The sequence below is a fragment of the Lissotriton vulgaris genome, chromosome 10 (genome assembly GCF_964263255.1).
Source record: "Lissotriton vulgaris chromosome 10, aLisVul1.2, whole genome shotgun sequence".
NCBI lineage: Eukaryota > Metazoa > Chordata > Amphibia > Caudata > Salamandridae > Lissotriton > Lissotriton vulgaris.
The window spans coordinates 889,727,391-889,742,222 of record NC_141698.1 but is presented as its reverse complement, the minus strand read 5'-3'; the positions used below and the strand labels follow the sequence as shown (position 1 = coordinate 889,742,222).

The following is a 14,832-nucleotide window of genomic DNA, read 5'->3' as shown; positions in this document are numbered from 1 at the left end:
GTGCACTTGGAGATGCCAACCACTTAATTCTTGGTGACCTTAACCTACGGTCGCTAACAACCCGCCAATTCAAACGCTATCCAATCTCCTCTGTGACAACAATTTAACCCAACACTGCACGGAGGAGACGCACTACAAAGGAGCTACCTTGGATGCCATCATCGCTCAACGAGACACAATTACAATCAACCACATACTCCCCGTGGACTGGTCAGACCACCACATGATCTTATTTCATATCAACCAACAAACTCTATCTCAAACACCTATGCAAGACACCCCCCCCCCCCCCCCCCCCAAATGGGCCGGAAACCTCTCCCAGATTCCCATGGTAGTCCTTGAAGAAAGGATAAGCTCGCTTCTGCCCGGCACCAACTACCACCTCTCCACAACCGAACTCACCGAGCATTACAACGCAAAGCTAGTGGCCATGCTTGACCAGCTAGCGCCTCTAAAGCTGAAAAAAAGCTGAGTCATTCCGTCTAGATCATGGTTCAACTCTGACCTTAATACTGAAAGGAGAAAGCTAAGAGCCAAAGAAAGAAGCTTGAGGAATAACCCTACCTCCATCCTCCGCGAACAACTCAAAACAGCTCATAGGAAGTACAACAATCACATCAAAAACAAGAAATCCACTTTTTTGCGCTCTGCGCTGGCCAGGGCAAAAAATATAACCAAAGAGCTCTATAGCATCATCAGGCAACAAACCTCTAAGCCCGTGACCTCTTCTATATAGGGGTCCAAAGAACTATGCAACAACTTCGCCAATTTCTTCAATGACAAGATTACGAAGATCGAACTCTCACTTGACGTCATCAATACGCACCCCACTAATAGGCATCACGTCCGGGACGCTAGATATCTCTCCCTGTCCCTTTACCAACTCCTGGCTGAGCTTCCGCCCCGTTCAAGAATCTGAGATAATCACGCTGATCGCCACCACCAAACCCTCAGCTCATGTCCTAGACCCCATTCCACCCCTACTGACCAAAAAACTGAAGCGATCCCTAGCACCGCTTTGGTGCACGATCATAAATAGCTCCTTGAAAAATGGAATCGTTCCAGACTGCCTTAAAGTGGGACAAGTCACACTCTTGCTGAAAAAAAACTGTCTCAACATTACAGAGCTGAATAACTTCAGACCCAGGGGTGTGGAATTTATTAAAATATCTACTTGTCCATGGGGCACATTGCTTCATAAATCTACTTGTCCTGTAACAAAATCTACTTGTCCCTTTGGTGCCATGTTGTGCAGAGACAAATTATGGCAGCAATCTCATTATATAAGAGCTCTTATATAGCCTTTCTGATTATGCCAGGGCTCATACCATAGTAGTGTTTGAATACTAGCAATCCCTTTATGTTGCTACGTTTCCGCAGATCTACATACTGGGACTGAAGGTAGTGGTAAACAATAGTTCCAGGGTTGGAATGTCCTTTTGAGTATGTGCAAACCTATTAACTTGCATGTTTTAAGGGTTTTCAACAACTCTGCTCTAATCTTTTCCAATACTGAGAAATGTTGGAAATTTACTCCTGACAATGGCAGATGTAAACCTTCTTCCAGAGTTGGGAAAAAAAGTGGTTGGAGGGAAAAATAAACTTGCAAACACTCAGGTGTTCGCATGAGCAAATCTGCACATGCATATTTGCTCATGCTAAAATGCAGTTCACAAATATTTTCTCGGAGTACTATTTCTTGCCCTACTTCTGTAAATTCTTGTGAAATCACGATAGCCATATAGCTGCCCTTAATGCAAGGACATATAACAAGGGTGCACTTTTGAGACTCTTTAATAATTGGGCCCCTAATTTGGTCTGCCGTTAACCATGACCTTTTGGTGTTTATTAGAATGATCTCTCTGCATCGGCTGGCTTCACGGTGAATGACCGCATTCTGCTCTTTCACAAGGAGCATATCGGCACACAAAGTAGTTTTGTTCAGTGCCAGTAACTAATGTGGCAGTGTGTGCTTTTTTGAGACCCAAAAACATTTTTTGCTTTTGCCAATGTTTGTTATATTAGTGAGGGTCCGGCAGCTCTCACATCAATAAGGTTTTACAAAAACCATGCCAAAACAAGTCACGCCTTGCCAAAAATAAAAAGCTGACTACCATTTCAGACCTACTGGCTTTGCCAATGCTTATTTATTTTTGTTTCCCAAAATCTTATTAACTAGTTACACTGGTTTTCTAATATGAATATTGTGGGGAATACTAGCATGCATCAACACATTTTATAAAATGATGCTGAAAAGAAGTGATAACTGAAATTTTACAGTAGTTTAGCAAAAAAATGTTTTTCCTACTTTCATTTTTTAGGAACATTTTATATTGAAAGCAAAGAATGTAATCTTGCTTTCAAGCTTCTGCAAATATTTGCATCTAATCAGAGAGCATTCTGGGAGCACTATGCATGGCCTCATATTGCTGAACTTTGAAACCGTGTGTCCACATTTTTATACTGGAAGCACTGTCAGTAGTGCAGTCAGAACTTACGTTTACTGAGAGCGCTCAGACTAATAATTAAGGCACTCAATTAATGAACCATAAATCCAAGTTTGAACTGCATTAACACATGCACACAAATAATAACTTAACTGCAGGCAGTGGCCTTCCCTGATCCTTAATGTGGTACTGCAAACTAGCAGCCAAAGGGTTTACGCTGCAGGGGGTTGGGCCTGCTTGTCCCAAGGACAAAATGCACATTAAAACTTGTTGCCCTTGACCCCAAACAAAATGTCCTGGGCGTCGGGCTATAGGAATTCCACATCCCTGCAGACCTGTTTCTAACCTCCCCTTCTGTCCAAAATCCTAGAAAGATGCGCACTCCAACAACTAACCCAACACCTGGACAACATCAACCTCCTGGACTCCCATCAATCTGGCTTCAGAAAAGGCTGTAGCACAGAAACTGCGATCCTCAACATCATTGACGATATCCACAGATCACTAGACACTGACCAATGCTGCCTCCTCATTCTCCTCGACCTCTCGGCAGCATTCGATACAGTAGATCACAGTCTTCTCCTCAGGGCTCCCCAAGAAAGAGCTGGTCTTGGCGAAGTGGTCCTCCAATGGTTCTCTTCCTTCCTGCACAATCGCACTCAAAAAACAAAAATAAAAAACTTTGTTTCTGACCTCCATCCAGTTAACAAGGGAGTCCCTCAAGGCTCAGTGCTATCCCTGCAACTCTTTAACATCTACATGGAACCTCTCACCAAACTACTCAAAACAGCCAACATCTGTTTCCATCTCTATAATGACGACACTCAGATATATCTGGAAACCACCTCCCTCAGAGACATCAAAAGACTCAATGACGTACTGAGAGATGTTCAACACTGGCTGTCATGCAACCACCTTAAACTAAACCCTGACAAGACTGAGACACTCATCATCTCGAATAAGGAAGAAAACCACCAAATTGCCGAATGGCTAAAGGCCGTTGATGCGCTCAAGGGGAATCTTACCCTTGGAGACTCTGTCAAATCATTAGGCATCACTCTAGACTCGAAACTGAACATGACCAGACACATCAAGAATTCGACCAAGAGTGCTTCCCTTAATCTCAAACTACTGAACACAATAAAACCTTTAATTCCGCCCAGTGACCTCAAAAAGGCCACCAAAACCCTGGTACTGTCAAGACTGGACTATGGGAATGCAGTCCTCTCAGGAATACCAAAATTACATCTGGCTCCCATCAAAACAATGCTGCATGCGGCAGCCAGAATGATCACCGGTATCAAGAAATTCAACCACATTTCTCCTGCTCTCGGGGAAATTAAGTGGCTTCCAGTCAAAATGCGGATCAGCTTCAGAACAGCCTGCCTCATTCATAAAGCCCTACATACCAGCAAACCTGAATATCTGGCAAAAAAACTCAAAAAAGCCGGTCAGGCCAGGAACTTCAGAAGCTCAAACTCCCTCCTACTCATCCCACCAAAAACTCAAAAACAAAAAACTGCGGATCGATCCTTCGCCGGAAGCGCTCCAAAAATCAGGAACTCTATTCCCCAGCACATCAGAACCATTCGCTCTTTTGTAAAATTCAAAAGCCAACTCAAAATCTTGTTCCTCAACCGCTCCCTAGGGAATCTATTGGATCATTCGGAGTAGGGAAGAAGACACCTCGCACCGCTCCAACTCTAAGACTACGAAGGACTCCGAAGATAAAGACTATCCTGCAACGTCAATGTGTCGCTCTTTTGTTTGTGTTTTGTGAATTTCTGCAATGTATCTGCTGTAAAGCGCTCCAATACCCTAGGGTCAGGCCAGCGCTATATAAAACTTCTTAAATAAAATAAAAGGAGAGCTGGGAGATAAACTGCTGGTGGGAGAAGGGAGTGAGAGAGGCCAGCTAGGGAAGTCAGTGTCTGGGCATGGCATGAGTAGGCTTGCCCAGTTTCCCTAGTTAGGCTTAGGCTCAATGAAGTAGGGTGTGTGAGGTTACACCATCAATACTGAAGTGCCACTGTGTGAGATGGAGCTGTGCTGTAATTTCAGCTTCAGTTGAATTGTTCTAACAAGATGCAGAAGCATCCACGTATATGAAAGATAAACTGGTGCAATGTGCCAGATGGCTTTGGGTGGACTGGCCTGACTACATGGTTGATGCAGTTTGGAGGCTGAGCACTAGTGACTGGCAAGCAGGTGACACTCAATGGTTCTGATTTAAATCGAGTACTGGCAAAGCCAATAGGTCTGCTTGCATTGTGATCTACAGGGTACACTCACTGGCGTTTCCACTGTATGCAGCTGGAGAAAGCTGTGGGTTTGCTTAACAGCACCAGTGAATCGGCAGGAGAGAAGGTCAGCCATCAGGTGGGTATTAAAGCAGAATTTCCAGGTATGCAAAATGGAAGCATGGACTCCAATAGCTTTCTGTAGACAAGGGGAGAAGAGACGATTGGTTCACTCACTACGTGACTATGTGAGCAGCATCTGAGAGGCAAAGTAGAAGAGCAATCAGACATGTTCACTGGAGAGAGGAGCCACCAGGTAGGGATTAAAGCACAGTTTCTGAGCTCACACAAAGGAAGCAGTTGCCCAGCGACGGGGTTTAAACTATTGAGTCTATAATGGGTGACTGTACGTTTCAGAAACAATATTGACTGTGTGATGATTGTCCATACTCTTCAGATAGAAAATAGTCCCTCATGCATCCTAGTGGAGGCGGAAGAATACACTCAAAAGAGCCAATAGAAAGATGGTGAAACTAAGATACTTCTGTGGGCTGATCCAAGACATGATAGACAATGTCTCAAGCCAGTGCCTGGATGGTCCACAGCTAAAAATGGCAATGAAAAACAAAAGATATTGCATTTGCTGGATCTAAAAAGTACTTCAATTCATACACAACTAATTTCTAAATTCCATAACACCACACAAAATGGGTTCAACACCTATTTAGAAGAATAGAGATTTCTTTATTAAATAAAAGACGACCAAAACAAAAAACAAGACCAAAACGACAAACATCCAATAAGGAAAACCTGAGATATGTGGTTTTAAAGATTTTCCAGAAAATAGCATAAAAAAGCACCAACTGTGAATATCAGTTCACGTCTGACCGGGACAAAAATCACAAGTTCAGGCGGACCATGATGTAGCAGAGGCCAGCTACAGGGTCCCTGTTAGGCCCACGGAACAAAGTACTTTAAATCCTAGTTTGCAACCCATTGCGAGTATCTGCGTTGAAGATGCGTTGTGCAGCCGAGGCAATGCATCTGTTTCGAGGTGCAGGGAGGTTGTTTTGCACAGCTGAAGCAATGCATCTGTCCCGAAGAGGCTTTGATGCCAGGTACTGCGTCATCATCGAGGATCCTGTTGACGAGGGCTTGCGATTTGTAGTCCGCCATAGAGGATGCATCATGCAGTCAGGGAGATACATCAATCCGAAGGAGCTGCAAGGCAACAACATGGAGCTCAGCATTGGTGTTGATGCTGCTGTCGACGAGGGACTGTGCCAAGAGTGTGTGCCGCAGCAGCGGTTCCGAAGAGGCGGAGGTGAAGCAGGTGTTTGCGACGGGTCCCTTCTACTCAGCAGCAGAGATGGGTCAGTTCTGCTGGGGGTTGCACAATGGAGCAGAGGAGATAGGTGGGTTTCGCTGCATCCACAGAGGCTAGCATACCACCTTGGGACCACTTCCATGGGTCCAGGACTGGGGTGGCACCACTTGGCAGGGTAGACTCGCAGATGGCAGAGTGCAGGTGCTAGGTTCAAGGTTGTTGGAGCCTTCTGTCTCTGAGGCTGTCAGGAGGCCAGCCAACCAGCCCCTGGAGTCATTGTGGGGTCCTGGGCTCAACAGATGCAGGTCCAGTCCTTCTCACCCAGGCAAGAGGTCAGCAGGTCAGCTCAGCAGTCCTTCAGAGCAGCAGTCCAGCAAAGTGACAGTCCATTCAGCAGCACAGCAGTCCTTCTACCTGTCAGAGTGCCCAAAGGTCCAGAGGTATACTGAAGAGTTGGTGTCTGAGGTCCAGTATGTATACCCAGTTGTGGCTTTGAAGTGAGGGGAGAAGCTTCTGCAGGCATGCCTTTGAAGTGCACAGGTGCCCTGCCTGCCTTGCCTAGGCTCCAGACTAACTACAGGGCATTATCAGCCCTTTGGGTGGAGGAAGGGCACAGCCTATTCGAGTGTTTATGGGGCTGTGCCCAGCTCTTCTCTCCCATCCTAACAGTGATGGCCCATTCAGGCATACCTATGCTCCCTTTTGTGTGTGGCTGTCTAGGGGGAATACACAAGGCCACACTGTCAACTACACCCATTAATAGCACCCAGCATCAGACTTCAGGTACCAAATGTAAGCTTTCCAAGTGGCATTTTCAAAATTATAATTTAAAATCTGACTTTACTAAAAGTTATGAGTTTTCATTAAAATTACGAAGATGCCAACCATGATCTGGTTACCTGTTCCCATTTTGAAATCAGGAGAGGTAGGCCTTGAAGTAGTGAAAAACAAATTAGGGTTTTTCACACCAGGAAATGTGAAACTTGAATGTACATGTCCTACTTTTTAAATACACTGCACCCTGCCCTCTGGACTGTCCAGGGCCTACCCTAGGGGTAACGTATATGTGTTAAAAAAAGGTTTGGGCCTGACAAAAAGGTTTATTTTCCTAGGTTGAAATGGCAGTTTAAAACTGCACACCAAGGCTCCCATGGTAGGCCTGAGACATGTTTAAAGGGCTACTTAAGTAGATGGTATAATCTGTGTTGTTGGCCCACTATGAACATTTAATTTACAGGCCCTGGACACATGTAGTACCACTTTACTAGGGACTCACAAGTAAATTATATATGCCAATTGGGTGTAAGACAATGCTACCATGTGTACAAAAGAGAGCACAGCACATTCGCACTGGTTGGCAGTGGTAAGTGTACATAGTCCTAAAGCCAGCAACAACAAATTCAGACAAAAAGTGGAAGGTAAAGGCAAAAGGTTTGGGGGTGACCCTACAGAGATGGCCAGGTCCAACAACTGGTATGGTAAACAGAACAGTTCATTAACAGATAGGTAGGACAGTTGGTGCAATATGAGTGACAGGTAGGATGGGTGGTTAGTACCCACATTTCTCTACTGATGAAAGTAATAATCGGTGAGCATTCACTACAACAATTCATTTACAACCTGTGTGTGGAAATGGCATTACTACATGTAGGTTTATGCTACTCCTGTAGTGTCCCATGCTGCTAGTGTTGAATGAATACCTACTAGTGTAGAATCATGACTAAGCAGATATGTTTGCATAGCATCCCAAATATCCTTTGATGTGCCGACTGCAGGACAAGAGTTACAAAAATAAACATAATTTCTATCATTATAGTAGGCGAAATCTTTCAGCCAGTCTTGGGCCTAGGAACAAGGGCCTCTTCTCAACCATATGGTGGCCAGCCTCTTCGCCAGCAATATAGCGAGCATTGCACAGTTTTGAAGTGCTACTGGTATGCCCTCATGTAACTCAGCTGGGCCATCAGTGGATTAAGGTGAAGTGTGGACTTCAACATGACAGAGTGTGTGAAATATGGAAGTACAGTACTCCGTCGCCACTAAACACAAGCCAGGTGGTTGAATCCTGCCTCAAATGCATAATAGCACTGACTGTTCAAGTCTAACCTCAATTCCCTATTCATCACTCCCTTGGAGCTATGCAGGAATCTGTAATATATAAAGCTGTATCTATTATTGACTAATACTTACTCAGTATCAGAACATCAGAAGGCCCATTGCTCATCTGTGATCGGCATTTCCAAATTCATGTCCATGTTATCCTTTGTTGCCATTGCATCATGGGTAACCTAACTTTGTATAGCTATATAGAATCTGAATTCTAATGGTGGTGATTAAGGGTCACTATTGATGTGTAATAGGGTGAGGAGTTGGGGGCTTAATGAGGAAAGGTATATTTAGTTTGACAACTCCCACGCAAGTGATAGTAGAGAAAAGTATCCAGTGGGGTGCTATGTGAGAACCTATGTGTACCTCTCATGGGTGTAGGTGTTAAGCCAAGAATCCCTCTAGGATTTAGTCATCGCCATTACCTGAAGTGAGTGACTATGAGACCCTGTCCTGTTCTTGAGTTGGACACCCCGCGAGGGATGTTAGATCACTGCGAGCGGGAGCATCTGCATGCAGGAATCTCTGCGTCTCTGGTCAGTGTGTCGGCCGGGAAGTCTCGGTCTCCTGTGTCTGCCTTAGCGAGATGTGATGTGTATATACCCATAGATCTTCCCAGGTCCTACCTTGCTGTATTACTGTGTCAGCCTAAGGATGACGTTGGGCATGAACTTTATACATAGATTTTATACAGGAGATGGTAGTCCTGCTGTGCTTCCAAGAATCCTCATGAATAATGTTTGAGATTTCGAACTAGGGAAAACCAGCGTCCTGAATGCAGTGTAATATCTAGGTAAAAGGTCGGTCCCTGTAAACTGTGACAAGTGTAATGTAGTGAGAGAATATAGGTGAAGGGTAATGAGTTTACCAAGGTCTATATTATGGTACCTATATGTAATATAACACCTCGTGATGTGGAAGGCTATTGTGTTTATCATGAGTCAAGTAGCACTAGCGCAGCAGTGGTAGCATACTATGTGGTGATCAGTGGAAGTGAACAGGGCCTTTTATCTTCTGTCACTGGAGTGACTGCTGTGTGCTTAACTCACCCCAAGCCTATATCAAATTAATATATGGCGCTGTGCAGCAGTTGTATACATGTGGTGGGTGTATGTGTACCTGTGAATAGTACAATACATGGAAAAGTCTGGTTTTCATCTTGGGAAACCCAGGGCTGACTGGAGGAGCATGGGAAGGTAGAGGAATTCCACCAGACAGATGTGTGGATTGCTGCATTCCGGTGAGCTGGGTGGGACACCCTCTAGGGGAAGAAGAGCTAGGCTCATGGGTACACTTCAAAGGGTGCTCATTTATTCAGGGAGAGGTCACTGGAAGGGGGCCCGGGCACATCTCAGGAAGGAGCTGGGCTGATAAGAGACTCATAAGGTGTAGGGCTGGGGTATTGGGGTAACCTTTTGATGCACATATCACTGTGGCTGACATCGAGATGTGAATCTCTGGTCACACCCATGACTTGTGTTGTGGGGCTCTCAGATTTGGAGTCGCTCCTGCTGTGACAAGTTGCTTTCTGGAGGAAGGGCTGACAGTGGAGTGGGCACTAAAAATGGAAGCAGTCCCTCAGCACAAACTTCAAAGACTTAAATCCTAAATCACATCTGGTGTCTGGAAATGGACTATAAGAAGAAGAGCTCGAGGCCCCTTAAATTGTCATCTGTGAAGCAGTCAGTTGGACTGAGCAAGGAGGAGAAGCTCTGCAAGACTTCTGCCTGTGGACAGCATTGAGGGCTAAAGACTGCAAGTCTCCCAGCTGTGTGAGGGGACATCCCCCAGGGAAATATAAGACCACCTGCCCCTGAAGCCTGGAGCACCAGTTGCTGCCTACTTGCCAAGTCCAGTGTACCCTGTGAGGAAGAGTAGAGCGCTAGGCGGAACGAGGCCCAGTGGGACATCCTAGCAAGTGGATCCCTGTAGCGAGGAGTGAGCAAGATGGCTGGTGCACCAAGCTGCCTGCGTGTACGTCAGGTTGATGACCCCATATGCCAGAGGGGCAGATGTTTAGTAGCTGTGGTTGGTATTACTGCCCTGCTGTATGTGCTGTAATCTGTGTGCAAAGTAAAGTCGGCGACCCTGTATGCCAGAGAGGGCAGCCATGAAGATTACTGCAATGATGACCGGGCCGTAGCCCATGTGTGGGGTGAAGCTGATGACCCTGTATGCCAGAGGCAGCTGCTGTTAAGATTACTGCCATGCCTTTTGGGCAATAGCCCATTTGCGGAATGAAGTGGGAACACATATGCCTGAGTGGTCCTCTGTGTAGAGGCAGTTACTGCTGTGCCGATCGGGCAGCTGCCTGTGTGCGGAGTAAAGTCAGTGACCCTGTGTGCTAGGCGAGGCCATCAACGAGAGAAGAGGCCACCAATGGGACCAGTGCTGGCCCGAGCACCGACTGAAGATTGGGACCGGAGCAACCTACCCTCACCTGGGGTGAGGATCAGAGGAACCTACCCTCTGACCAGATAAATCGCTGTGGATGCTTAGACACTGCTCCTGCAGAACCGCAAGTGCTACCCACCAGCAACAGTCGCTGGCGCTCCCCTCAGAGACTTCAGCTATGCCATAATTGCAAGAGCGTTTAAGACTGAGCTCTAGGTGGAAGGCCCTGGTTGAACTTTTTCTGCCCTATAGTGCATCAGGGACTGGAAATTTTTTGACTTTTAAATAGAGTTGGATTTGAACTTCTGAGACACAGCCTACTAGTGGTGCTTAAGCTGAATATCCCGTATCTTGAATGACGAACAACCTCAAAAGTAGTGAGAGCGAAATGGGACGCAGGGACCTGCCTAATGAATGATAGACCCCGACCACAGGGGGCTGTATATATTGTTTGTGTATGCCATATTTCAGTTTGTTTTCATATAAAAATACAAATTTTTTCATTAAACAAGTATTTGACTGGACAATCCTCTATTGCTGCTGAACATACTTTGAGATGTGAGCTTGTCTACCTCCCCCCTCTTGGACTGCTCGACCCATGCTACTACTGAGAGTCAAGGGCTGAAGGGGTACTTTGCTCAGCTGCTCAGGGCCCATAATATGTCAAGCCCGAGGACATCAGCAGTAAAAGGCCTCAACCTCCAAGGTTGGGCCCAGTAGCTCCCACTTGCCCGGTGGCCCTCTGAAGGGGATTATGACAGATTGTCACCTGCTTATATGAGAGTTTAAAAATAACCCTTGACTCCCTTTATCTTGTGGTTCTAGGGAATGGCATTGTTCATTTTTCTTCCTTTTATATCTTGGCATATGATGTTGAGTATTCTGATGTGCCATGATAGTTCTGTAGATTTATGATGACTGGTGTGTTGTCATTTGATGTTGGTTATGTGAAATTACACTGATGGGTAGACATATGGGTGTTTTGACTTTCGACAGTTGTTTAATGGTCTAATGGTGTAGAGGTTAGTTTGGGCATTTGATAGTTCGTGTTTGGGATATAACGGTTATATGGACATATGAGGTTCAGTGGGTGGATATGTTGGCACATAATGGGTGTATTTGGGTGTATGAGGCTGACTGTTTAGATGTATTATCGTAGGTGTGTTGATATATGATGGTTTGTGCATTGATGCATGATGTTGATATGATGGTCGATATGTTGGCCTATGATTCTGGATGTACTGGAGTTTGAGACTGGTTTTTTGGATGTGTGATGTGTGGACATTTGGTGAGTGTGTGGGTTTATGATGTTAGTTGTGGGTGTAATGGCATACAATGTTGGTTTTTTGGGAGTATGAAGGTGAGTGTATTGGCATATGTCCGCGTATGGTGTCTCTATAAATTTTGCCTACATATTAAATATTGTATTTTTTTTATTTCTAGGCTGGTCTTGTTGTAAAATTATTGATGAAGCTAAGTGGCCAGATGACGCCTAGCGACCGCAATGTGCCTGAAAAACATGGATACAATTAACCATTTACAGGAGAAATGTCCAGTTTCATTTCAAACTTTAGATACCTTCTATGCTATGACATTTTTACACTAAAACATATTTGAACTTTTCAATGATGGTTTTATTTTGTACAGATATTGCATGGTTTTATTTAAGTAAAATGTGTATCATACCAGTTTAATATTTTTATATTTAAAATATTTTTATATGAACTACTGTAACTTTTGAAATGTTTATAAAGCATACTGAAGTAAAAACAAAAGCAGCACAGGATTAATATGTCCTCCTGACCAAGATTGTATTGAAATGTATAGTTCATCGTCAAATGATTTCAGTGCTTGTAGTCACCTCAGTACATTTCTTCACAAACAATTTTTTAACATGTAGTTTAATGCGGTTGCTTTTATATGTCTAACCATAAGTTATATTTAAAGTTACTTGTTTTTGTGTGAAAAATTATAATGACCAAAAAACATTTCTTCACATTGAATTTCAATAATTAATATTTTTTACTTTTCTTACTGTGTTCTCGTTCATTATTTAAACCAAAAATCTGTTGCACAAAGGAATGTTTTTATCATGGTTTTCTCTATTTTGGATTGGTTGTATACTTAGTTTCCTTAAAAGAATAAATAAATACAATGCCAGAAGGAGTTGACGGCTTGTAGTGTACTACTATATTTATATCATTGAAAAGGATGTAGCCGGAAGTGTAGTATTTGCGTATAAAGATTGACGCTTTTGTTTTTTTTGTACAGAAACCTTCTTAAGACTGAGGTTTTAGAAAACCATGGAGTGTCCTCAACATGCAACATAATACCTTCATCGACTCGAACATTCCACCCGATCTAGGAATTCCTGGACACATTTACAGTGGTTGATTAGGTCTCTGCCTGCGATGGCTGCGCACATTCGCAGTGATGCTGGCGAGACTTAATGATTTAGAGTGAGTTTCACTAGCGAGGTTAAGCCCCGCCCTCTTTTCCATTGGCTGGCGTCACCGTTCATGCTAAACGGTAGCCAGCCATTGGAAAAGAGGTGTTAGTGACGTACTTCTTTCTCTTTTAGCCCTGTTCTTTTCAGACTGGCTTCCTTGACTTACGTGTGTGGTAAAAGGTTTCTTATCTTCTTTATGGGGCCATCTGTTTCGCCCCATAAAGAATATAAAAACCTTTTATGCCAGCAGGAAGTCTGGCTCTAAAAAAGAAATGTGTACGTCGTCCTTTTTTAGGTCTCGCCTGTCGATGCGCATGCGCATCGAGCAAGCAAGACTATGGGGGCTTATCCACTCTTTGTCCAACTTGCAAGGAATCGTGGCGATTCCTTGCAGTGCCCGTGACTTTTAAGCTCAATGCGCATGCGCATTGAGCTTAAAAGCGCGTGCACATGCCCCCAGCCGTATTTTCCCTCAAGGCGCACTCCTCCCACACCCCCGCTCCGCCCCCCCCCCCTGCCCGCCGTGTCGCATTTCTCCTCCCCCTCCCCTTCCCCTTCTCTGCCTTCCCTCCGTCTTGTCTCTTCACTTCGCCGTGCCTACCCTACTCTCCTCCCCCCTCCTCCTCCTACTCGCCTCCCCCCTCCTCCTCTCCTCCCCACTCTCTCTCTCTCCCAGCACTCTTCTACAGTCTTTCCGCTGCAACCTTCCATCGAATCTCTTCCTCCTACTGCTCCCAATACTACCTTAACTGTTCTTCTCTTCACTCCTAACACCGTCCTTCTTATGTTCGTAAACCACCCGCTCCTCAGGTTGCCCCGTCCGCCTTGATCTCGGAGCCGATCCTTCTCCTTCCCTCCCCCGATTATGTTTCTCCTTCGTGTCGCCCCGGTGTTTACCTTCTTAGGCTCGCCGTCACCGGTCAGTCTTGTTTTTTTGCAGCTGATAGATCTGCCCGCGTCACGCTGCCATTGTTCCGGAAGGCTGTGCGCAAGTCACGGGAGCAGGTATTGTTTGTTACTGTGGTGACTAGACGCTGTAAGTAAACACTGCCAACACATACCGTTGAATACTGTGTAGTGCAGTGCATACAGCGCAGAGTGAATATTCATGCTACCAGGCTAGGGGTTCAGAATGCTTTGACTGGAAACTGTTTTTGCGGTGGAATTGTAATTGTCTACCACCAATTATTTGTAATAGGTCCCATAACATTCGAGAAACCCACGTCCAGTTCTTGTATTTAAGTAGTAGTCTCCTCACCACAGAGCTGTTACAGTAATGATATATGAATCTATTTGCCTGTACAACATTTATTGTTGAAATGCTTTGAGATGTGTGACTACATTCGTTTCCCTTCACTAGATGTCCAGCTTGCCTAAGTGGCCGTGATGGGGCGGTTTCTGCTTTGCTGTGCAGACATGGCCCCCCGTTTTGAGTGGGTCCCTGTGAGCGCTGCTACTCACCCGTCCCCTTCTTATGTCTGTAGGACAGTACCCTCAAGGTCACCTTTATTTAGAGTGCAGGGTCGCCCCGTACTGAGGAGCCCCGGATGACACCGGAAACAGTATTCTGCGATGTGGTGGTGCACACGGACCTCTTCCGGGTCACCGGGTGCCCAATATCAATGCCCTGAGTACATGCCGAAAGCAAACCTACGTAGCTCTTCCGTGTGCCTTTTAAAACCCGTTTAAGACTTGAAAACCCAGAGAGAGCTTGCTTAGCAGGGGGATTGATTTATCGACACAAACCAGAAAGTCCTGCGCTATCTTCTGATCCTGCCTGCGGGCCAGATTAGATTTTACTTGGAGATTTCAGGTGCGCCTTTAATGAAGCCGGCGCAGACATAGCTGCTGGCTACGTGCAGCAATTGC

General features: G+C 45.2%; 1 protein-coding gene across 3 annotated transcripts in view; it reads left to right on the top strand.

Moving 5' to 3' along the window:
* KRIT1 (KRIT1 ankyrin repeat containing) overlaps positions 1–12,680 on the top strand; it is a 346,827-nt gene extending 334,147 nt beyond the window's left edge. For all 3 annotated transcript variants that reach the window (XM_086941853.1, XM_086941852.1, XM_086941854.1), the window contains one exon: positions 11,958–12,680. In XM_086941853.1, the coding sequence (XP_086797979.1) occupies positions 11,958–12,047 (90 nt within the window). In that variant the 3' untranslated portion in view covers positions 12,048–12,680. The remainder of the gene's footprint in view (positions 1–11,957) is intronic.
* Positions 12,681–14,832: the final 2,152 nt, after the last annotated feature.